This window comes from Ursus arctos, unplaced genomic scaffold (genome assembly GCF_023065955.2).
Source record: "Ursus arctos isolate Adak ecotype North America unplaced genomic scaffold, UrsArc2.0 scaffold_17, whole genome shotgun sequence".
NCBI lineage: Eukaryota > Metazoa > Chordata > Mammalia > Carnivora > Ursidae > Ursus > Ursus arctos.
Window position 1 is genome coordinate 22,661,118 of NW_026622841.1, and position 22,472 is coordinate 22,683,589.

At 40.5% G+C, this 22,472-nt stretch overlaps 1 protein-coding gene across 1 annotated transcript; it reads left to right on the plus strand.

Moving 5' to 3' along the window:
- The first annotated feature begins 964 nt into the window (after window positions 1-964).
- Window positions 965-21,177, plus strand: MEX3C (mex-3 RNA binding family member C). The gene is made up of 2 exons (XM_026496336.4): window positions 965-2,012; window positions 18,141-21,177. The coding sequence occupies exons 1-2, from the start codon at window positions 1,271-1,273 to the stop codon at window positions 19,367-19,369; spliced, it is 1,971 nt and encodes a 656-aa protein (XP_026352121.3). The 5' UTR covers window positions 965-1,270; the 3' UTR covers window positions 19,370-21,177.
- Window positions 21,178-22,472: the final 1,295 nt, after the last annotated feature.

A 22,472-nucleotide genomic window follows, 5' to 3' on the forward strand; every position in this document is an offset into this window, starting at 1 on the left:
GATGTTGTAAAGCAACAGGCTTTGTTTTTAACAAGCCGTTTAAAAATAAGCCTCCAGAAAAGAGCACTGTGCAGGATCACCTGGGCCATACTGTGGGAAGAGCGCCTTGAAGGAGGAAACAATGACTTAATTTCCTTGAAAAGCCCCAAAGAACTAAAGTTCAGCACATCAAGGCTCCCGCTGTACCCCAGCGGCCTCCTGGCACTGGAAGCCCGGCCAGCCGGGCGTGGGAGGGCCCTGCCCGGAGGGAGGAGCGCTCCTGGGTCGCGCAGGGAAGGCCCAGGAGCCACGCGGCTCAGGAAACCACCCCCGCGGCCGGATAGGAGGACGCCTCACTGGCCCCTCCTCCGCGGACTCTCCCTAGGCCCCTACCCCGAAAGGAGGAAATCTCGTCCTCAACCTGGGGAAACAACGCCCTCCGGGCCCATGCCTACGCTCCACTCTAAGGTCGCTCACACAGTGCCCTAAAAGACCCGACCCCGGTGGGCCAGAGGGATGAGGAGAAAGGGAGAAAGGCAGGTGTGTGCTTCAACTGCACGCGCCTGCGCGAAAACCCCTAGTCGGTCCCAGTTTCAGCCTGTTACAGTGCCTTCGTCCCTCCTACTTTTCCCCGCCCCCACCTGGGTACGTCACAAAGAGTGACGTGGAAAGCGAACAATCACAGTCCCTCTCTTCGTGAGCCAGTAGGGAGAGGGGAGGGAGGGGAGGGGGGGAGGGGAGAGGACGGAAGGAGAAGGCTTCGGGGACTGGCTTGTCCCGGTCACCCAATCAGAGAGCTCTGGGGAGGAGCGGGGCGGGGCCCGAGAAGAAGGTGGGGGGGTGGGGCTAGGGAAAGGAATTAGAAGGCTGCGGGGAGGAGAGGGCGGGCTCCCAGAGATTAAAAGCAGCCAATCAGAGCCCGCCGGCTTCATTCGGAGAGCGGCGTGGGGCGTCGCCGCCGCCGCGCGCGCCGGGGGCTGGTTAAGGCCATGAAACAAAAGAAACCCTGAGAGGGGAGCCGCTGCCACCTCCAGCAGCCCGCCCCGCTGCCGTCCCCACCCACCCACCTAGTTACCTACCTCTGCCTCCTTCCTCTGCCCCTCCACCCCGCCCTCTCCAGTCTCCGGGCGGCCCTGGCGCTCCGCGGCCCGGGTCGCCAGCCCCGCAGCCTCCCCAGAGGAAAGGTGTTTGCGCGCTGAACAGGGCCCGAGCCCTGTCCGCCATGGGGCTCGCCGTCCGCCGCGCCTGACCCGGCCGCCGCCGCCGCCGCCATTGACAGCGCGCCGCCGCGATGCCGAGCGGCAGCTCCGCGGCCCTGGCCCTGGCGGCGGCCCCGGCCCCCCTGCCGCAGCCGCCGCCACCGCCGCCGCTGCCGCCGCCCGCGGGCGGCCCGGAGCTGGAGGGGGACGGGCTCCTGCTGAGGGAGCGCCTGGCCGCGCTAGGCCTCGACGACCCCAGCCCGGCGGAGCCCGGTACCCCGGCGCTTCGGGCCGCGGCGGCGGCGGCTCAGGGCCAGGCCCGGCGGGCGGCGGGGCTGTCTCCGGAGGAGCGGGCTCCGCCCGGCCGGCCCGGGGCCCCGGAGGCGGCCGAGCTGGAGCTGGAGGAGGACGAGGAGGAGGAGGGGGAGGAAGCGGAGCTGGACGGAGACCTGCTGGAGGAGGAGGAGCTGGAGGAGGCAGAGGAGGAGGACCGGCCGTCGCTGCTGCTGCTGTCGCCACCCGCGGCCGCCGCCTCCCAGACCCAGCCGATCCCGGGCGGGTCCCTGGGGTCGGTGCTGCTGCCCGCCGCCAGCTTCGATGCCCGGGAGGCGGCCGCGGCGGCCGCGGCGGCGGGGGTGCTCTACGGAGGGGAAGATGCCCAGGGCATGATGGCGGCGATGCTATCCCACGCCTACGGCCCCGGCGGCTGCGGGGCGGCGGCGGCCGCCCTAAACGGGGAGCAGGCGGCCTTGCTCCGGAGGAAGAGCGTCAACACCACTGAGTGCGTCCCGGTTCCCAGCTCCGAGCATGTCGCCGAGATTGTCGGTCGCCAGGGTGAGTGCGGCAGGGAGGAGGGGAGTCCAGCTGGGCTTGGCCCCCCGGGTGTGTGTGGGGGGGGGAGAGACCAAAGAAAAGAGCTCCGAGCAGCAACATTGAACCCGGCGAGTCCCCCAAGTCCATCGCGAAGGGTTGTGCGAGAAACCGTGGTAGATGAGATGAGAAGATGGGTCACCTTGCGAAAATCCACGGTATTCCGCTGGGTTTTGCATGGTAAAAGGTGTTAAGTTTCTCGAGCCACCCAATCCGGTGGTGTTCACTTTACTCGGGCTGTATTCGTGGAACAGTAGGCTGGCGTGGCACCAGAAACCTCAGTGAGGTGGTAAAAGGTCGGGTCGGTTGTGGATTCCGTGTTGTGCACGGAAAGCTGCGAGATTGCAAGTTTGCGCAGCCGACTGTCTTATAAAAGGCACTCAGCTTACCTTACAGCAGCTTGTTCAGTTGAAGAAATTGACAGAAATGGAGGCTTTGTATAAAGAGCTCATTCCAGAGGGAAGGGAATGTTCAAGTGGTGGGTAACACCATCACCCCCCTCCACCCCTCCGCTATTCAGAAACTTAGCTTTTGAAGAGCAGCCTAACTCTCTGTTGATTTTTTTGTATTCTCTTCTGATACATTTTAACTCTCGAAAAGGCACATTGGCTATCTTTTAGAACACTCTAGTGTACACGATGAAGAAAAAAATGGACAGTAAGGTAAATGAGTTAAGGAACTTTATGCGTTTATACAGTTTTCACTAAATTCTCTTCACTTGCCAGCACACCAGCACTGCAGACAGACTCCTCCCACATTGTTCAGACAAAGGACCTATGTCTCAGATTCCAGGAGTAGATTTGTGAAGGTGGGGGAAGGGGATGCCCAGAGTACCTCAGTATCCGACATTTTTAGGGAAGGTCCTCTGCTCTTTAGCATAGCTTTCCCCTCCTGTACTAAGGGAGTAAATATTACCCCCAGCTGCCTTGTTATAATGTAGCTTAGCCCGGTTGATGCATGTCTCTTTACTGTTAGGTTGAGAGCATTGTTGGGGTCAAATAAAGAGAAATAATGGCGCTGCTGCTTAAATGATCTCATCTTTCCCAAGTGGTCTAAAGTACACATAAATAAGAGGTCTGTGGAAATGGTGGTTTCAAATATCAGAGTTGGCTCATTTCTTACCTCTCGGATTTTAATAAGAAAAACCCGACTGAAATCTGGTTAAAGGAGATAGCTTATTTCAGACTGCCTGATGACTGGTACTTTAAAGGCACAGTTCAAAGCTGGTACCGTTCAACTGAGAGTTTATTCCTATAGTTTAGTAAATAAGATTCAGATGCCTTGTTTTTTGTTTGTTTTATTGGTGGGGGGGTTGGGGGGTTTTGTTTTGCAATACTTAACGATACCAATCCAGGAGAGCACTGTTTCACCTTACATAGGATGAAATTGTAATATCTGAATTTATAAATCCAGAATGAGTTGGCCATTCCATTAAGAATATCAGGGAATTGCTGTGTTTCAAGCTTCTATTTTGCCAGGTGTTGAGTTTATGGCAGTTGGAAATGTGAGCTTGATTGAGACAAACTTGGTGCCCTTAAGAAACTAACAGTCTAATCAACAGTGGAATGGCACTAAACGAATGTGTCCTTAATGGCACTCTCCATAGTGTGTGACAAACAGTCATACATGTGAGAACATCAACCCTGGAGGGACTTGGAGAATGGGTAGGACTTAAATGGAGATGAAGAATGACTGAGGAACAATGTGAGGAAAGGTGTGGAGGAATAATCTCTAGGTATTATTAGAAAGTTGGGGGGGTTGTTTTTTGTTTTGTTTGTTTTGTTTTATTTGATACTTGGGGGCTTTAAAAGGGTGTGGTGAAAGGGGCTAGGAAGGTGTGCATTCAGACAGAGTATGAGAAACCCTTAATGCTGTACTAGGATGGCACTTCCTCAGCACAAGTTGCTTCAGTGTGCTTATGGTGCCAGTTTTATGGTAACAAAAGAAAAGAACATTTACTTGCCAGTTTGAATGAGGGACAAGATAATGAAATCTTTTGTATGTTTAGTTTAATACAAACTTTTGTCCTTATCTGTATTGTGCCCTTTAAAGCACAAAAAAAAAAAAAAAAAAAAATGGTCCCTAATTGCACAAACTGTTGTCTTTATACAAATCCATTATTTAAAAGTAAAATGAATTCATTCAGAGTTTTTATTTTGTACCATCTATTAAAATAATTAAACATTTTATAACTTATTTAATAGCAAATGAGATTAAGTCTTTAGTTTTTCTGTGCTTATTGGGCTGTGTTTATTGGTTAATAAGGAAATGTGGTTCTATTTATGTCTTAGGACATGGAGACGAATTGCTGACTATTCCTCTTACGCTTAATATTTCCCAGAGTTGACAGTACTGTTAAAAGTATGTCATCATCCTCTATCTTCTCTTAAGAGCAGAGAGTCTTGCCCCCCTTTTCCTGCCTCCAGTGGATCATTGACCCCTTTGCTACCTCCACCCCCCAGCAGCACCATAATAAAACCTGTGAAGTGTTTTCCCACTCCTTTGGAGGACAAAACAACTTATAATGTTTGGATCCTTTTATTTTTTGTTTTTAAAGATTGTATTTATTTATTTATTTGAGAGAGAGAAAGAGTGCGCAAGAGTGGGGAGGGGTGGAAGGGGAGGGAGGAAGAATCTGATGCAGACACCACACTGAGAGTGGAGCCAGATGCAGGGCTGGATCCCTATGACCGCAAGACAATGACCTGAGTCCGATGCTTAACCTACTGAGCCACCCAGGCACCCCTGCATCCTTTAAAAGTGTGATAATTTGTCTTTTCTCTAAGTAAATAAACAGGGCTAATCAATTTATTTGTTTGCTTTGGATGAACTAAATTTTCATTCTAAAGAATTATCCATTCTTGCCATTTTATTCATTACCTGGAGTCATAATTTTCTGTTTGCCATCTCTTAATTGGTTTTGGAAATAATTATGACACAGATGGAGACATTTCTGACTTCAGCTCTGAAGCAAAGGGTAGGACAAATGGAATTCTGAGTCATATAGACTAGAACTCATATAAATGGCCTCTGGTTCCAGTATCTTTAAAAAAAAGCCAAACAACTGCTTTCGATAGTGATGAAAGTTGGCAGTGTTGACCTCATATTTGTACTCCCCAGTAGCATATGGTCATTGCAAATGTTAAATTGGCCCCTTCTTTTAAGCTTTGCATCTCATATTGAAACCAACCATACTGTAAAATAAAGCTAGGAACTAAAAGAGGCTTTTTGTATAATCAAACAAGTTTTAGAATATGGACATTGGGGGTAAACCTGACAGCAGACTTGAGACTTAACTTTTGTTAAATGTACTACCTGCAGGACACATTCACAGTGGTTAACTGGAGGTTTAATTTAAGGCAATGGACTTTGTTCTACTCTGTACAGTCATTAATATCCAGTTAGACTAAAAGGCAAACTAAAGTAGAACTCTATACCCATTCTTAACTACATTATAAGTAAATGTTGAATGTCACAAATTCCGTTGTTTTAAAAACTTTTGTAACTCAAGGTTTTATGTTACTGTTTAAGCTTAATGTGGGTCTTCACCTATTTTCATTAGTGACTTTATATGTGTGTTCTCTAGTCTCATAGTCTGGAAAAGTCATCTCCAGCTTTTTTTTGATTGTATGCCTTGTCAAAAAAATTAAGCTTGTACTCCCAATGTCTGAATATTTATGTATGAATGATATGTGTACACTATAAAACATGTAAAAAATTTAAAGAATGGGGTAAAAATGGAAATTGGAGTTCTAATTTTTTTTCCTGCACTCCAGCGGAGTTTCTTGTACCCTACTTTGGCTATCACTGAGCTAGACCCCTTTGGAAATTGTTTTCTTCTTTATTGAGATACTCTGTCTCGATTGATTCCCAGTGGTTGTGTATGTGGTCGCTTTTTAAATGATGAATATGTTACAGTGTTTCACGTTGTCATAAATGCATCTTTGTGACATTTTCCCCCAGTTTTCTTAGGGTAGAACCGCTCTTCAAGTTTTAACACAACTGAAATAAGGTGTATGCTTATTTGTGTATGTTTGTCCAGGAGAAAAAGAGAAGCTTTGGTCTAGCCATACATAAATTCCCTATTCAAGAAGAAATGAGGACATTCGATGAGGACAAACTGTTTTAGAAGAATGCTAAAATACAATGTCTTTTTCTTTTATGTAGCAGGGGGGATTATTGGCCTTCTCTTTGCCAGATACTACAATCCTGCTAGGCCATTATCCCCATTTTACAGATGTAGAAACTGAAGGTCCAAAAGATAACCCTCTTCAAAAAATGGAACTTGGGTTCAGACCAGTTTGACATCAAAGATTTAAGTTGCTGCCTCTATATTCACACATCCTGCTCGGGAAGGTTAATGATATTTGGGTTAATTTCTGCCCTAATCATGAGCTTTGGAATACTGCATTTCTAGTATGGATAACTTAATATCGTCACTATCCAAATTAATTTATTTAATAAAATTTTGATGTCTCTGCTACCCAGAAGGTACAGTTATCATTCTAATATTCTCATTCTTCTATGTCTAACTAAAAATTCTCTGTCATTTATAGTTCAGAAAGTTAATTTGTGTTATATACATGCTAGCTTTAAAAAGCAAATATTGTAACTTCTAGGCTTTAAAATTTAAATTTAGTTGATAATAGTTTGTATTAGCTCTGGGACCCTTGGGAAAGGTTCAATGATTATTGTTTTGCAAATGGGTGGGGAATCTACTGCCTGTTCTTCCTGCCTTATTCAGCTAACGAACCATTTTGATTCACGAGGAGGAAATGGAAAATAAAGTGGTAATATAAGGGTGTATTTTCTACCCCCTGGTTACCAGCAATCTAAAAATGATCCAGGGTGTCAAGTATTTGAAAAGTGTTACTGTTAGAGATTTCTCTTTAGAAACTTTTCAACAAAGTTTATGAGTTGGAATTCTAGGTAGCTCTTCTTACAGCTTAAGTTTTCAAGGAAAGGTAGCATTTAGTTACAAGATTGTGCTCAGTATTTTGTGGATTTGGTTTTGAATGAATTTGATATTTGTACATATTGAAGGAGTTAATACTTTTGTCTTAAACTGAATACAAAAATGTTTCAGAATGTATGTTTTAGTATAAAAACTATCCCAGATTCCCTTAACGGTCTCTGCTCAACTCTGGTATATTGGAAAGAATCAGCAATCAGAAATGAAAATTTCTAAATTTGATTACTCTGTGCCAGTAACTCACTTTGTGATCTTGGACAAGTCACTTAAACTCCCTAGGCTTTAGATACCTCCTCAGCGGATGTAATCTTATTGGATGTAATCATATCTATAATACCTCTAGACACTGAATGATACAAAAATAAATTGAAACACATGAAACTTGTGATAAGCACACATTTTTGTTAAGTTAAATCTGAAATTAAGTTGAACCACTCTTTCATTTACCTTTCCTGGCTTTAGCAGTTTCACACGTTATAGTCTTCTCATGTGAAAGAACTAGACTCAACTGATGTCTGAATGCCTGTTGTTTACATGGCACTTCTGTCCAGATAGGTTTAAATTATGTTGTGATAACAAAGCCCAACATCTCAATATTAAAACAATAAAGGTTTATTATTCACAGGGGCTCTGCTCATTTCAGTCATTCAAGGACACAGGCCAATTCAACGGCCACCATCTCAAGTGTTGGCTGGTCTTCCCATGTGCCTGCAGGATAAGAGACAATGGAATAGGACATGCTGGTCTTTAAATGTTAAATCCGGAAATAATAATTATATCTGCTCATATTTCATTAATCAGAGCAAGTCATCTGACCACACCTACCTTCAAGTAGGTGAGAAAGTCCATTACAACCGTGTGCCCACAGAAGAGAGCCAGAATATTAGTGCCCATGATGACTACCACGGTATTATTTTATGATCAAAGGGATTATTACAGAATCTTTAATTTATGCCATGTAGAATTTGTAATTTAAAGTCGAACTCCCAAGTGAAAAAAATAGGTAATAATGTTCATAAGATACTAAATAGGTAAGTGTATTTTCAGTGAAAATCCTCCTTTAGAAAACTCCAAATAAATTAAGGAAAATCTATTTCAAAGCCCCATTGATCTTCAGATGATTGCAAAGTGATAGGTTTTTTTATTATTATTAAACTGCATCTTAATGCCTCCCAGATGGCTTATATACCATAATTTGTGGGTTTACTTTTAATTTTTTTCCCCCATGCTACCATTAGGTATCATATGGACATTTCTAAAGATTAAATCTGATATTTAAACTTTTAAAATAATTTTCCAATTGTGTTACCAAGCCCAACTACACTTAATTAAATGTATGTACAGCCTAATGCCGTTGGGTTAGATCGAATCTTTATCCCAACTGAATTTGAAAATTTTAATGGCACTGCGTAACATTAGAACCTCTTTGATGCCAGTGTTTGGGATTTAAGAACAATTCATGTGGGCATGGTTTGTTTTCTTTGTCCAGTAAGCAAAAACTGCAATTCATTGTATGCAGGGAAGCCTGATTTAACTATAGTTAAAGTTGTATCATGGAATAATAAGACTAGGACTTGAAATGGTAAAGACATTTCTTCAGCGAAAACTGCAGGTGTAGTTGAAGATTAGCATGAAGTAGTTGGTCTTTTGAACATGGTTGGAAGAGAGTGGGGAGGGAATAGTTCCAAACAACTAAAAAACTTCCCAAATGGGTTACTATTGTAAAAGTATTTGCATTTTGGGCTAACCTTTTTATTACTGTTCCTCCTTCTATACCATTCATCTTCCCTTTGACTTCTACCTTTCCATCAGTACTATTTTAGTATACTGTAGGAAAGGACATTGGAACTTGGAGTTAGAAAACTTGTTAGAGACTTGGTTTCACTTGTTGCCTGTGACCTTGAACAAATCACTTAACTTTGCGGAGTCTCTATTCTTGTGGGGAAAAAACGTGTTCCATCTACTTGTTCTTCCTGGCCCCTTCTCACACCCCATTTGTTGTGGGGGTCAAGTTTGAGAAGATGTCATTAGTACAAATTCATGGCACAACTGAAAGTGTAGAGATAATAAATTATATATGGGGTAGGATAAAGTTTATAAATTTTTTTACTGCTAGATTCGTACTCTGAGCAAATGCTAGTTGAAAATAAAAATTGTCACTTCATTACGTTTTCCCAGGGTGTACCACTGACAAAATTAGGCACAGTATCTTTTTTAAAGTTTACAAATGAATCTGATCTATTATATGGTACCCAAACAAAAGTAGTTCTGTAGTTTCTATTAACGTCCTCTGACAGGCATGAACCTAATTTTAAAATCCCCAGTTAGGAAGATTGTTTGACCTTTCATCTCTAATTTACACCCTCTTCTAGGTGTTTCAGTTTTAGTGAAAGGCCAAATATAAGCCTTTTGTTGTTGTTGTTAACTGTTTCAGTCCTCTTGTCTAAGTGAAAAAAGAGGGGGCATTTTAAATTTAGTTTAAGAATCAACTAGAAAAATAAGGCAGGTTGAGAGAATGGTCTATTTAGGAGTCATCAGTTTATAATTTTGGGCAATTCTGGGCTTCAGTTTTCTTCATGTATAAAATGAGATTGAGCTAGATTATTTCTTATAACTTTTACATTCTGATTTTTGTCCGGAAAGAATCCCTGAAATCATGCAAAACTACACTGGGTTTCAAATTCCCAGTTAGACTGACTTCAACATATCTCCTCCAAGTTTTGTGAAGTTGATAATATTTTAACATGTTTTGTACAATCTAAATAAAAGTTTTATCTTTAGGAGATAAATTCCTTAAGTGTTTTTCAACTTACTATAGAAAATTGATTTGATTTTTTTTTTTTTTTTTTTTTTTTTTTTAGTGATAAGCCTTCAAGTGTGTGAGACAGTTTATCTCATTTGATCCATTCTCAGTTCCACCATACAGATAACGAAACTGATCTATGCGGATATAAGTAACTTACCCAGGGCCTCAAGGTAATAAAATTAAAGACTTAACACTCCTATCTCAGTAAGTGGTAGAACAAGCAGACAAAAGATCAGCAAGAATATAGGTTTGAACACCACCAACAGTATAAGAAAAGAAAAGAAGAGATCGATATCTGTACTTGAACATGTGTAGACATCAAATCCTTCTGGTGCTTGGAGTTGATACAAGTCAGTGAGGGCAAGCACTGAATCTTAGTCTTTGCATCCTTGATGTCAGTTAAAGTACCTGAAGCAAAGTAAATACTTGCTGTTTATTTTATTGAACTGGATTATTGGATTAGACTTGCCACTTTACTATTACTGTTCTAGTTTCCATATTGCAGTAATTGGGATTTTCTTCTCTGTTGCCTTTATCCCAAACCCTTTATGTAAGGAGCCAGTCAACGTGGGATTGACTTTGTTTTAAGGGCAGTAGACATGTACTTAAGGCATTAGATGTCACTGTGAATACTGATAACAACAAAACTAAAATCACATAAATGAAGCTATTTGAAGTGCTGTCAGTGATATCTATAATGAGACTATATTCTTCACAAAAAAATTTCAAAGGATTTTGACTAGGAGAGCTACAAGGAAACCTGAACCCTAGAAAGGAAAGCTATTACTTCTTTATTGTGCATTTATGAATAGTTTGCATTGCTAATCTAAACCGTTTATTTAAATGTTGAGTTAAGTTTGTGTATATAAGAAACACTCTCTTATTGGGATTTAGCTAATATTCATCAGTCTTTGAATATATAATACTGAAATTGAGTCCCTGTAAAGTTAAAGGAGCTTTTGAATAGTGTGTCCAGACTGTCCCATGAGGGGAAAAGGACCTCCCTCATTCTAACATATCATGGAACATGAAATAATGTGTTTCTTTAGTGCTTTTAGAGAAAAATGGTATGGAGTAGTATAAAAGGAGTTTGGGGTTAAGACAACATGGGTTTGAGATCTGACATTCCAGCTGGGAGATATTTCCTGCCCTGCTTAAAACACTATTATGATGATTAAATGAGAATATATCTAGAAGAGTTTGGAAAACTGAGAAGTGTGTGACAAATCTTTATTATTTGAAAGCTAAGGGTACTGGATCATTTTACTCAGGAAATACTTGAAGAAGTGTTTTGGGGGTAGTTGGGTAGTCTGAAAGATTACACTTTACTGACATACCTACTTGAATAATGGGCATAGTAATGAGCATTTTTAATACATGATTTAATTTAATCCTTGCAAAAACCAAGTGAGAGAAGTATCTTTAATCAGTCTCACCCATGAAGGAGAGATAAAGGTTTAGTGACCTGTTAAAGTTCACAAAGCAGGTTAGTGATGATCCAAAGTCTGTGTTCCCAACCATTACTCAACCTACCTTTCCTTAAGGAGAGGGTAGAATAGATGTGTGTGTGTGTGTGGGAGAGAGAGAGAGAGAGAAATATGGTAGTATCTGATTGTCCCAAGTGCTTTTAAGACCAAAAAAGAAGCAGTGACAGTATTTCCTAGGACAAGAGGGACTTGGTAAAAAAATTTAAGCATTGGAAAGGACCTAGAGGTTGAATGACCTAACACTGAAATCAGAAGTAATTGGTTAGATTAGATTAGATTAGATTAGATTAGATAGATTAGAACCAAGGCCTACAGATGATCGGTTTTCTGCTTCTTACATTGTTTCCTTTAAACTGTGCCTTGGAAGATTTCTATGCGGTAGCCATAATAATAAGAGTCAATACCTTTGTCTGTACTATTATTGAGTTCATAGAGCCCTTCACATATATAGCCTCATCTGCCAAACGGCCATGTTTGTTACTCAGAAGCTATAATGTAAGGTGTGGAGGGGAAGTACCAGGAGGGTTTTCCATGTTATTTAGGGAAATATCTGAGCAGAGATAGAAGAGGAACAAGATATGTTTAGGAGATAATAAAGTCTGGAAGAAGGTAGGTTCTGTCTACTTGATGGGAGAGCATTGGTAGGGGAAGATTTTAATGTCAAGCCAAGGAGTTCTAATTTTCTCAAAGGTAAAGAGCTACTCAAGGAGTTTTCACTCCCCCTCTTTATTTAAAGTAAGTGTGTATGTGTGTGCACATACACTGATACCCTAGTAGGATCCTTTTCCCTCAAAACAAAACTCTTGGGGGGAATTTTTGAAGAAAAGGTACATGCCAAGGATGACCCAAAGTGAAAATATACGCATAATGAAGTTTTGGTGTTTGTAAGGGTTTTAACTTTCTCCAGCCACCTTGTATGTAAGACATATGTAATTTATGGAGTGAATGGAAAATACAATGAATTTCTGGGAAACAAAATACTCTGTCAAAAATCAGCAACATTTCACATCATTTGGGGCTACTGACTACTATTAAACTTTTCTGTGATACTAGCACCCCACCCCCCAGCAAAAGAACATTTGGCATTGCAGCCCTTTGTACACATATTTGGAACATGTTGAATTTTGCATTGTTTTTTTTTTTTCTTTTTAAATGTTGATTGCAACCTCCTAAATTGGTATTGTAATCCATGGTTTGAGAAGCACTGAAGATCCCATCGTTTCGGTTCCTTTTCTTCCTTTTACTCCTCTTCCAGCAGTAGGGGATCTCTCCCTCTTAATCACTGAGGCATCTGGTGGGAGTGGTTCTCTTTACTCTGGAGAAGCAAGACAGGACCTTTGCTGTACCAGGAAGTGCAGGGACCATAATTCTGGCTGCAGCTAAAAGGTTTTAAGGCAAAACACTGCTCTAGCCACAGTGATATAGAAAGAGGAAATGGGTTCTTATACCAGGGATAGGTTGGAGACTTTTTATTTGGGGAATTTACTTCCAAATCAAAATAAAATTACAACTGTGAAAGTTGGTGCTATCCTAGTCCTTAACCTCTACACATTCTGGTACACAGATTGCCATAGGTTGGGTTGGTTTTTGTCTATAGCTACAAGAAAACAATTGTTAGGATACCTGGATGGCTCAGTCGTCTGAGCGTCTGCCTTCGGCTCAGGTTGTGATCCCAGGATCCTGCTTCTCCCTCTGCCAGCTGCTCCCCCTGCTTGTGCACTTGCTCTCTCTCTCTCTCTCTCTCTCTGTCAAATAAAATCTTAAAAAAAAAAAATTGCTAGTTTTCACCTCTTAGAATTAAAAAGCCTTGTTCACATTTGAAGTTATGATATCATTTGCCCTGCTGTTCATACAATTTAAAATAATGTCTGTTCTAGCCAAAGTCTAATTAATATGCTAAGTCTAGTAAAATGTGTCATTTCTTTATATTTTTAAAAAAGTTTTCTGATTTAATTATATTTCTTGGAAAAAGCTTATGCATTTGTATAGTTCAAAATTATAAAAAATTAGAGTGTAAAGGAGAATTAAGTCTCCCTCCTACCCTTTCCCCCTAAATCAACCAGTTTTATGACTACACTGTATTCCATTATATAGCTATACTGGCTGCACGCTAAGACAAACAAGTAATATAATACAAAGGTCATTTTGCACCTGTGCAAGTATTTCTACAGAATCAATTCTCTGAGTGGGATTGTAGGGGCAGAAAGATCCATGGAGTTGTAATTTTGATAAATAATGCAAAATGCCCTCGGGCAGTTCGTACTCTCAGCTGCTAAATATGATGGTCCTTTTCCCTGTTCTTACTAGCTCTGGTTTTGATATTTGGTAGTCTTATAGGTAGAAAAAGTTACTTCAGTTCATGTGAAAATGGGAATTTTCATTGTCCATAGCTGCTTATATATTTTCTTTTCTGTGAGCTGTTTCTTTTACCTATTTTTTAATTGGGTTCTAGTGTTTTGATACATAGGGCCAGGTGTATGTGTGTAAGAGAGAGAGAAATTAGCCATTTGTTGTGTAAGTTATAAATAATTACTTCTTCACATTGTTTTGGTGACTTTTGCCATGCAGCAATTTTTTTTTAAGTGCGGTCTAATTTATCTGTACTCTTATTATGGCTTCTGAGTTTTGTGCCGCTCTGAGATTATAAATTCTTCCATGATTTTTTAAAATATCTTAGACTTTTCAAATCGAAACTCAATCTAAAATACTCCAAAAAGCTTTTGAACCTTCTTCACCTGTAAAATGATAAAACAAGTTTATTTTTTATTTAGTTTGTGTTGCCTATTTGGAACTCTCTATATTCAAATTGTCCCCAACTTTAGAATATATATATATTTTTTTCTAGAAATCATGTGTTGTTTGAAACTCAGAATATGTATGATCTTATAGAAACAGTAATTTGATTGATGAGGTTTCCTGTAGTCCTAATCTGAGTTGAGGCTACTGTATTAAAACTGTCTTAACAAAATTAGCAGAGAGAACAAATACATTCTTCTGTTTTTGTTGGTAGTGGTTTAAAGGGGTTGGCTGTGCAATCTTCCCATTATCTCAACCCTGATCTGCAAAACCTATAGACACTGTCCTTTGGGGCAGGATAGGCCTCTTACTCTCCTATCTCAGAAGTGGTTCCTGCTCAAAATGTTTGTCTTCTGTCTTCCTATTGAGCCAATTATTAAGCACCTCTTTGTTAGTACCAACCATAGGCCAAAGAGTGTTTTGTGTACCTTTAGGCATATTTTCTTAGTTAATAATATACTTACTAGGTATTAAACGAAAAGTATCTACTGAGGTCAACTGACAGTTGCTTATAGTCTCAAAAGTATTTATTTGGAGAAGTTTACTCAATTCAACTTTCTAGTGGTCAATATTAGGAAGGGTTGAGAGGCGCTAACCCCAGACCCTTTTCTTATTTCTCTCTTTGTCCTTAATAGAAATTGCCCAGTGCTTTTCTGCAGGATGAACAGGACCCTCTTTGTTAGAAATGTGGTGCCAGCAGACTGCCTTCTTGTTAAGTTGTCGCCCAGAGTATCTGAATAATAACAATAACGCCCCTGAATGTATAGCGTGGACAGTTGGTTATTTGTTTCCATTAGCCTGTTAGAATTTCTTGGGCAGCTCCCCATCAGTCACATGGTGATTGGCCAATGGGAAGTGCTCTCAGTTCACAGCCCCAAGCAACACCTTCTGTGCTGAATTGAGGGAGTCTTCTGGAGATTCAGTCTGTATAAATAAGTAGATATAAAAGTTTTATTGCTCTCATCTTCTAACTTTCTATTTTGGAGCAAAAGCAGTAACTTTGTCTTATAGTCAAAAGTCACACCATTGACTTAATATTGTAGTTCATTATAGATGTAAACTTACAGCAGCACTCTTTATAGTTAAAACTTTTGAGTTTCATAGTAGCATAAATTCAACTCATTGTAGTAATTTCTTGGTAGCCTGCAAGCCACCCCCTCCCCTTGGACCTTCTTTCCTCATCCAGTTATTGCACTAAGTGCTTTGCTTGCAGTGTTGCTTTTAGCCACTCCCCACCAAGTCTTCTCAGATGAATAGAACCTCAGATTGGAGTAAACCTGACTCTCAAAGTGTTTTCATGATAGGTACCTAGGATCCAGCAGTGAGAAAAAAAGCCATTTTTTTGGTAAGTTTTACATTTTGTTGGAAGGGGGAATAGGTCTGGGTTAAGATCCATAAGTCCAATGGTAGATTGAATAAAGTTATGTTGAATATGTTATAATTGAAGTTAGCATAATCAACTCCTTTCAACAAAGTTGTATTAGCAGTATGGGGCTAGAATATGGAAGTCTTGAAAAGCTCAGCAAAAAAAAGATTAGATGCAAAGCAATATGTGTAAGAAAAGCCCAATGTTCTTACAAAGAATACTGATCTTTGTTTCAACACATGTCATATGGGCACCCCAAAGGCCTATACTTTAGTCAACCACCCACTGGTTTGGGAATGTTTAGGAAGGGCACACAAAGCAGTCCTGAGGGATAGGAACCTTCGCAGAGGATGAGACATCTAAACGAAAATCTGAATGGCCAGCAAGAATTAAGCAAGCAGAGGTGGGAGTATAGAGGCAAAGACAAAGGAACTTTCTGGTCATGGAAGCAAGGGAGCATGGATAGGAGTTTAATATGGTAGAAGCACACTGCAGAGTTTAAGAAGTGAGAAAGGGGAGGAGCGCCTGGGTGGCTCAATGGTTTAAGCCTCTGCCTTCAGCTCAGGTCATGATCCCAAGGTCCTGGGAAGGAGCCCTGCGTGGAACTCCCTGCTTAGGAGGGAGTCTGCTACTCCCTCTGCCCCTCCCCCACCCCGTGCGCGCACTCTCTCTCAAACAAATAAATCTTTAAAAAAAGAAGAAGTGAGGAAGGGGAAAAGATGACCAGTAAAGAGATGTATCTAGAGAGAGGTAATCAAGTCCCAGGTAAAGAGGGGCCTTGTGTGCCACATTGTTTGGACTTTATCCTTATGGTAAAAGGGAGCCATTAAAGCACTTTATGCAAAGAAGTGATCACGTGATCTGTGTTTTATTTAGAAGCCATCATTTGACTAAAATGAATATAGAGAATGGGTTGGAGTAAGGTGGAACTGGAGGCAAGGAGACCAGGGGGGAGGGGGGGGTGGCAGTTATACAGGTTAGAAATGATATATAAAGACTTTGTTTTTATACATTATGAATTTATTGGGGGCAAAAAGGGGAGGGAAGAAAATTTCAAGAAAAAGACTGTCCAAAGTGCGACATGTGTCTTCAAGAGCACCTGGTCTCTTCATTTTGAGGAACCTAGGAATAACATGATACATTCATGAGAACAAATCTATTCTAGCAAGCTTCACATTAAGATCTTTGAAAAGTATAACCCCAGAGTTCTATGCCTTAGTTGTCTATATGACATTTTAAGTTACACTTTGAAGCCCTCTAATCTCACATAGTTGGCATTGGAATTGATGATTGTCTAAAAAGTTAATTAAAGAATTATGGATAGTTATGAATATGCATCTCAGATATTTTAACTTAAATGCACTTAGGATTTGGGCCAAAGACTTTTATTTGAAAATGGGTCTGCCAATCCGAGTAGTCTTTTAATAAAATCAGATCCAATGCCCATGTTCCATACAGTTTCCAATGTGTTTCCTTTGAATTTAGCAAGAATTTTACAGTGAATGCAGTGTCATTCTGTGTTAGTTTTTTACCCCAGGCCTTTACAGTTGTCTCACCTATACATAATTCAGCAACACTATTTTTTTCTTCAGGGTACACATCTTTTATTGAGATTCTCTTTTCGTTTTCTTTTTTTTTAAAGATTTTATTTATTTGAGAGAGAGAAAGAGTATGAGCAGGGGAAGAGGCAAAGGGACAAGCAGACTCCCCGCCAAGTGTGGAGCCCAGACATAGGGCTGATCCCAGGACCCTGAGATTATGACCTGATAGGAAGTCAGATGCTTAACTGACTGAGGCACCCCTTTATTGAGATTTTCAAAAATAATCAGCTTCATTTTCATACAAGTACAGTTTTTTTTACATTCATATTTCACTGATTTATGTCAAAGTTAATTTAGTTAATGCATGAGTACAACTATTATAACCAGATATGGGGATAGCTTAGTAAGCCTCAAATTCAATTGATGTGAGCAGATGTGAGATGACCTTTGAGCCAAGAGCATTTTGCTCATCATGAGCTTTACAGGGGAAAGAGTAATGTTAAAATATGACAATAGGTGGAAGTCCGTTAAACAACTTCTGTCTTAGAGTTGTGCGAAATTTGAGGTTCTCAGACTGACAAAGAGACCAATGATTTTGAAGTTAGAGTAGGTTTAACTGTTCTCGTAAGCTTCATTTTCCTTAACAATAAAAGGAGTGAAGTAACCTAGTTCTTAGGCTTATTGTATAGATTGAATGAGACAGTAGATATTCCGTGTCTTACATGTGCATTAGTCTTTTTTCTTTGCCACCGACATCCTGCAAGGGAGTTAATTATGATCGTTCTGAATGTCAGACCTGCGCATGGTATAGTTTGCCTGTACAGAGTATTCTGTGCATCGTCTGCAGTGACTGATAACGAGAAGGAAGCACTAGGCGTGACTTCTAAGATCTCCAGGTAGAGGTGCTGCCTCTTCCTAAGTGAAAGACCAGCAGGCAAGTGTACCTGAGGATGGGGGAGCGTTTGTGGAGTTAGGAAAGCTTTCTCATGATCTAGTGACAAGTTTTTATGATAAAGAAAAAAACTGCCCAGAAGTGGACATTTATCTTGAGCTTTCTGTGATTTGTCTTTATCAATATTATTGACATAGTAGTTGATTCTTATGAAATATTTTCTTCCTAACAGGTTGTAAAATTAAAGCACTGAGAGCCAAGACAAACACGTATATCAAGACACCTGTTCGTGGTGAAGAGCCCATTTTTGTTGTCACTGGACGGAAAGAAGATGTTGCCATGGCCAAAAGAGAAATTCTCTCAGCTGCAGAGCACTTCTCCATGATCCGTGCATCTCGAAACAAAAATGGCCCTGCCCTGGGAGGGTTGTCATGTAGTCCAAATCTACCAGGTCAAACCACCGTTCAAGTGAGGGTCCCCTATCGTGTGGTAGGATTGGTCGTTGGGCCCAAAGGAGCAACTATTAAGAGAATTCAGCAGCAGACCCACACATACATAGTAACTCCAAGCAGAGATAAGGAGCCTGTCTTTGAAGTGACAGGGATGCCTGAAAATGTTGACCGAGCGCGAGAAGAAATAGAAATGCATATCGCCATGCGTACAGGAAACTATATTGAACTCAATGAAGAAAATGATTTCCATTACAACGGTACCGATGTAAGCTTTGAAGGTGGCACTCTTGGCTCTGCGTGGCTCTCCTCCAATCCAGTTCCTCCCAGCCGCGCAAGAATGATATCCAATTATCGAAATGATAGTTCCAGTTCTCTGGGAAGTGGTTCCACAGATTCCTACTTTGGAAGCAATAGGCTGGCTGACTTTAGTCCAACAAGCCCATTTAGCACAGGAAACTTTTGGTTTGGAGATACACTACCATCTGTAGGCTCAGAAGATCTTGCAGTTGACTCTCCTGCCTTTGACTCTTTACCAACATCATCTGCTCAAACTATCTGGACTCCGTTTGAACCAGTTAACCCACTCTCTGGCTTTGGGAGTGATCCTTCTGGTAACATGAAGACTCAGCGTAGAGGAAGTCAGCCATCTACTCCTCGTCTCTCTCCTACATTTCCTGAGAGCATTGAACACCCACTTGCTCGGAGGGTTAGGAGCGACCCACCTAGTACAGGCAACCATGTTGGCCTTCCAATATACATCCCTGCTTTTTCTAATGGTACCAATAGTTACTCCTCTTCCAATGGTGGTTCCACCTCTAGCTCACCTCCAGAATCAAGACGAAAGCACGATTGCGTGATTTGCTTTGAGAATGAAGTTATTGCTGCCCTAGTTCCATGTGGCCACAACCTCTTCTGCATGGAATGTGCCAACAAGATCTGTGAAAAGAGAACGCCATCATGTCCAGTTTGCCAGACAGCTGTTACTCAGGCAATCCAAATTCACTCTTAACTATATATATATACATAAATACTATATCTCTATATGGACTCGTAAAGGCATGGGTATAATGGTACCCCCAGTAAACTTCCTAATGAATTCTTATGACTGTTATCAGGCTTTATTGGGATTAGGCTAAAGTTGTTAGTAAACTTATAAAAGGCTGCTATGGTAACACTAAACCTAAGTGGTCTCTTGTCTATTAGTTTGGTTTGAATTATTAATACTATCCTGTAGACCCAGAGACATAGCTTGTATAAGAATCGTTAAAACTGAAGTTCAGCTTGGCTGAGTGAAGATAATCATAGGTTGTGTGAGCCTATGAGAAAAGTTTATACGTCTAGATTTCAAAACAATGGGTCCCAAAGCCTAGCCACATTAAGAGTTTATGGAGGGTACTTGGCATTACAGACGATTCAGACTCTTCCAGTGCTGCCTTCTTTACACTGCCAGTTTTGACAAAACAGGTTCGTTTTTTATTTTACAACAACTTATGCCTAATTCTGCAGGATTGCAAGTAACTTTTTAATGCATTGTGATTACTTATTGGTAATAATAGGGCTGATGGCAGTTTACTCGATCACTGGTTATAATTTGGGACAGAAACTGCTACATTGACCTTCATCTCGCCCAGAATGCTCACGGCTGGTATGATCAGTGGATCAGGAATGCAATTGTGTCGATTGTGAATTCCTACCCATTGCCTCCCTCGGTGAATGTGGAAATGGCCACCTGGGTTTTCCCATTTCAGGAAGGGCTTTGGGATGCACCTATATTGGCTAATAATTGAGGATGCGAACATTCCATTCATTAGTCTGATCAAGCTGTTGATTAAGTTTTAGACTAGATCAAAATGTGAAACATCTCATGTTCAATCCGTATCTGTCTTGCACATTATAAATATGTTTTTATTTTTCAGTAATTCAGGGGAGGGGGAGGGAGAGAGGGATAATAATGCCCTTAGCATAATTTACAAAAGCAGCTGTGATGACCTTCAGTCAGTTTACTTCATTTCAAAACTGTTTCCAATCACAAGGAAAGATTTCTTTAAGATACACTTTTACATTTCACCTGTGGATGTCTATAACTTCATCCTCAGTATGTTCCCAAATCTGTGCTGGCATTGAAAGGACAAAACAATATACTGGTGGGTTTTTCTACTAATTATTTTTTGAAGCGTTATTTTCCCAACACAAAAGAGCTTTTTTTCTCAATATAACAAAAAATTGAAAATCCTATGTGTATTGAATAGTAAATAGACAAATTTTATTTTTTATTTCCACTTGAAGAGTTACATTTCGTATAAAAGTTTACAAATAACGGTTTTTATTTTGATTTTTTCAGTATAAAAATTGCCTTGATGGCATATTATGATGTAATGCTAATTGCTTGTAGGATAGTTAAATGTCAGTATTGAAACCTAATCTTAGCTGCCGTCTTGTAGATATGAACGAATGTTCACCAAGCATGTATTTTGTATTTTGTTGCATTGTACACTGCAACTAATAAGCCAAGGAATCGACATATATTAGGTGCGTGTACTGTTTCTAAAAACCACAAACTAAGAATGATAAATTATCAATATAGTTTAGTATTTGCTAATTTTACTACACTCTTTTGTTATGTATATGTAGGGAAGTCATAGGGATTATAAATTCAATTTGAGTAAAGTTTAAAACCATATATTTTATGATAAAGGGCCTTTAACTTAAGATGGCCAAAGCACTGATATTATATATTTGCTGTAAAGAGAATTATAAGAGTTTTATTTTTCTGATATTAAAAGTTACTTAATAAAGACTTGTTTCCATTAACTTGAATGTATTCTCCTTGGTGTTTTTCATGCAATCATTAGTTTAGAATGGAAGATAGCCATTTGCCAGAATTGAACATTTTCTTTTTACAAAGCTTCCCCTCTCCCAAGCCAGCTCCCTGTGTTCATTCTTGGAGTTATTTATTTTTTATTTTTTATTTTCTTTAGTGTGTTCTTAGTGTTAAATGTGTTGCTTATGCTCCTATCCAAAATTAGCTTTTCCTTTAAGTGAGTGTTACATTACAGTGAAATCAGAGATTTAGTGAGTTTTAGATTGTTTAGTTGCTTATTTGTGCTGTTGACCACAATTATTATTAACCTAATTGTAAATAATGACTTCTTATACATTGATGTTAACAAAAATCCTGAATCCACTTAGACTCTACTCAGTTTCTATCCTTTGTTACAGGGTTTTGTCTTTTTATCACTAACTCTAGAAAACAAATTTATTTCTGATACGAAGGTACAAGTTTTTAACTTTCAGTCACGAAGTACCTTCTGAAAGGTTTGTGGTTGATGAAAATATTACTCCATTAGTGAAATGATTTGATACTGATTGGAGTAAATTATTGCCATTTGTTAACAAAGCAAGAATAAAGACCTTTCCAAGATGTTTTAAAGAAACCAAAATTCTGTTCATTCTTAGAGATATTACACAGCCGCAGCGAGGCTTTTCATGGTAGGTGTTGGACAGAAATTCTTCACCTGTGCTAGAAGACTGGCGAACATAGATTTGATGCTGGGTAAGATCACTGCCCTAGAACTGCTTTGCTAGCTTTAGGATTAACCTCCACAGGTATGAAGGTGACATGCTTGGGTGTGTCGCAGTGCTATAGTCTGGTGCCTCTGAGTCGCAGTTTTTCTTTCTGCCATTTCAGTTACCCACGGTCGGCTGCTGTCCGGCCGAGAGACAGGTGACCCTCTGTAGCCTAACACAGCTTCACAACACCTGTGTCGTTCCCCTCATTTCATCTCCTCGTGTAGGCATTTTCTCATCTCATCACAAGAAGTGGTGATATTTAGAGAGAGACCACATTTACATAACTCTTGTTTTACAGCATATTGTTATCATTGTTTTCTCATTCTTGTTAATCTCTTACTGTGTCTAATGTATAAATCAACTTTATCGTAGGTATGCACGTATAGGGAAAAACAGTACATTTAGGGTTCGGTACTAGTGGTTTCAGGCATCCACTGGGGGTCTGGGAACATCCTCAGACAAGGGGGTGGGCCTCTGTAGCTATACAATTCCAATGATGGACTGAATGACCGATGAATATGAATTTCTTGTACCTAATATAA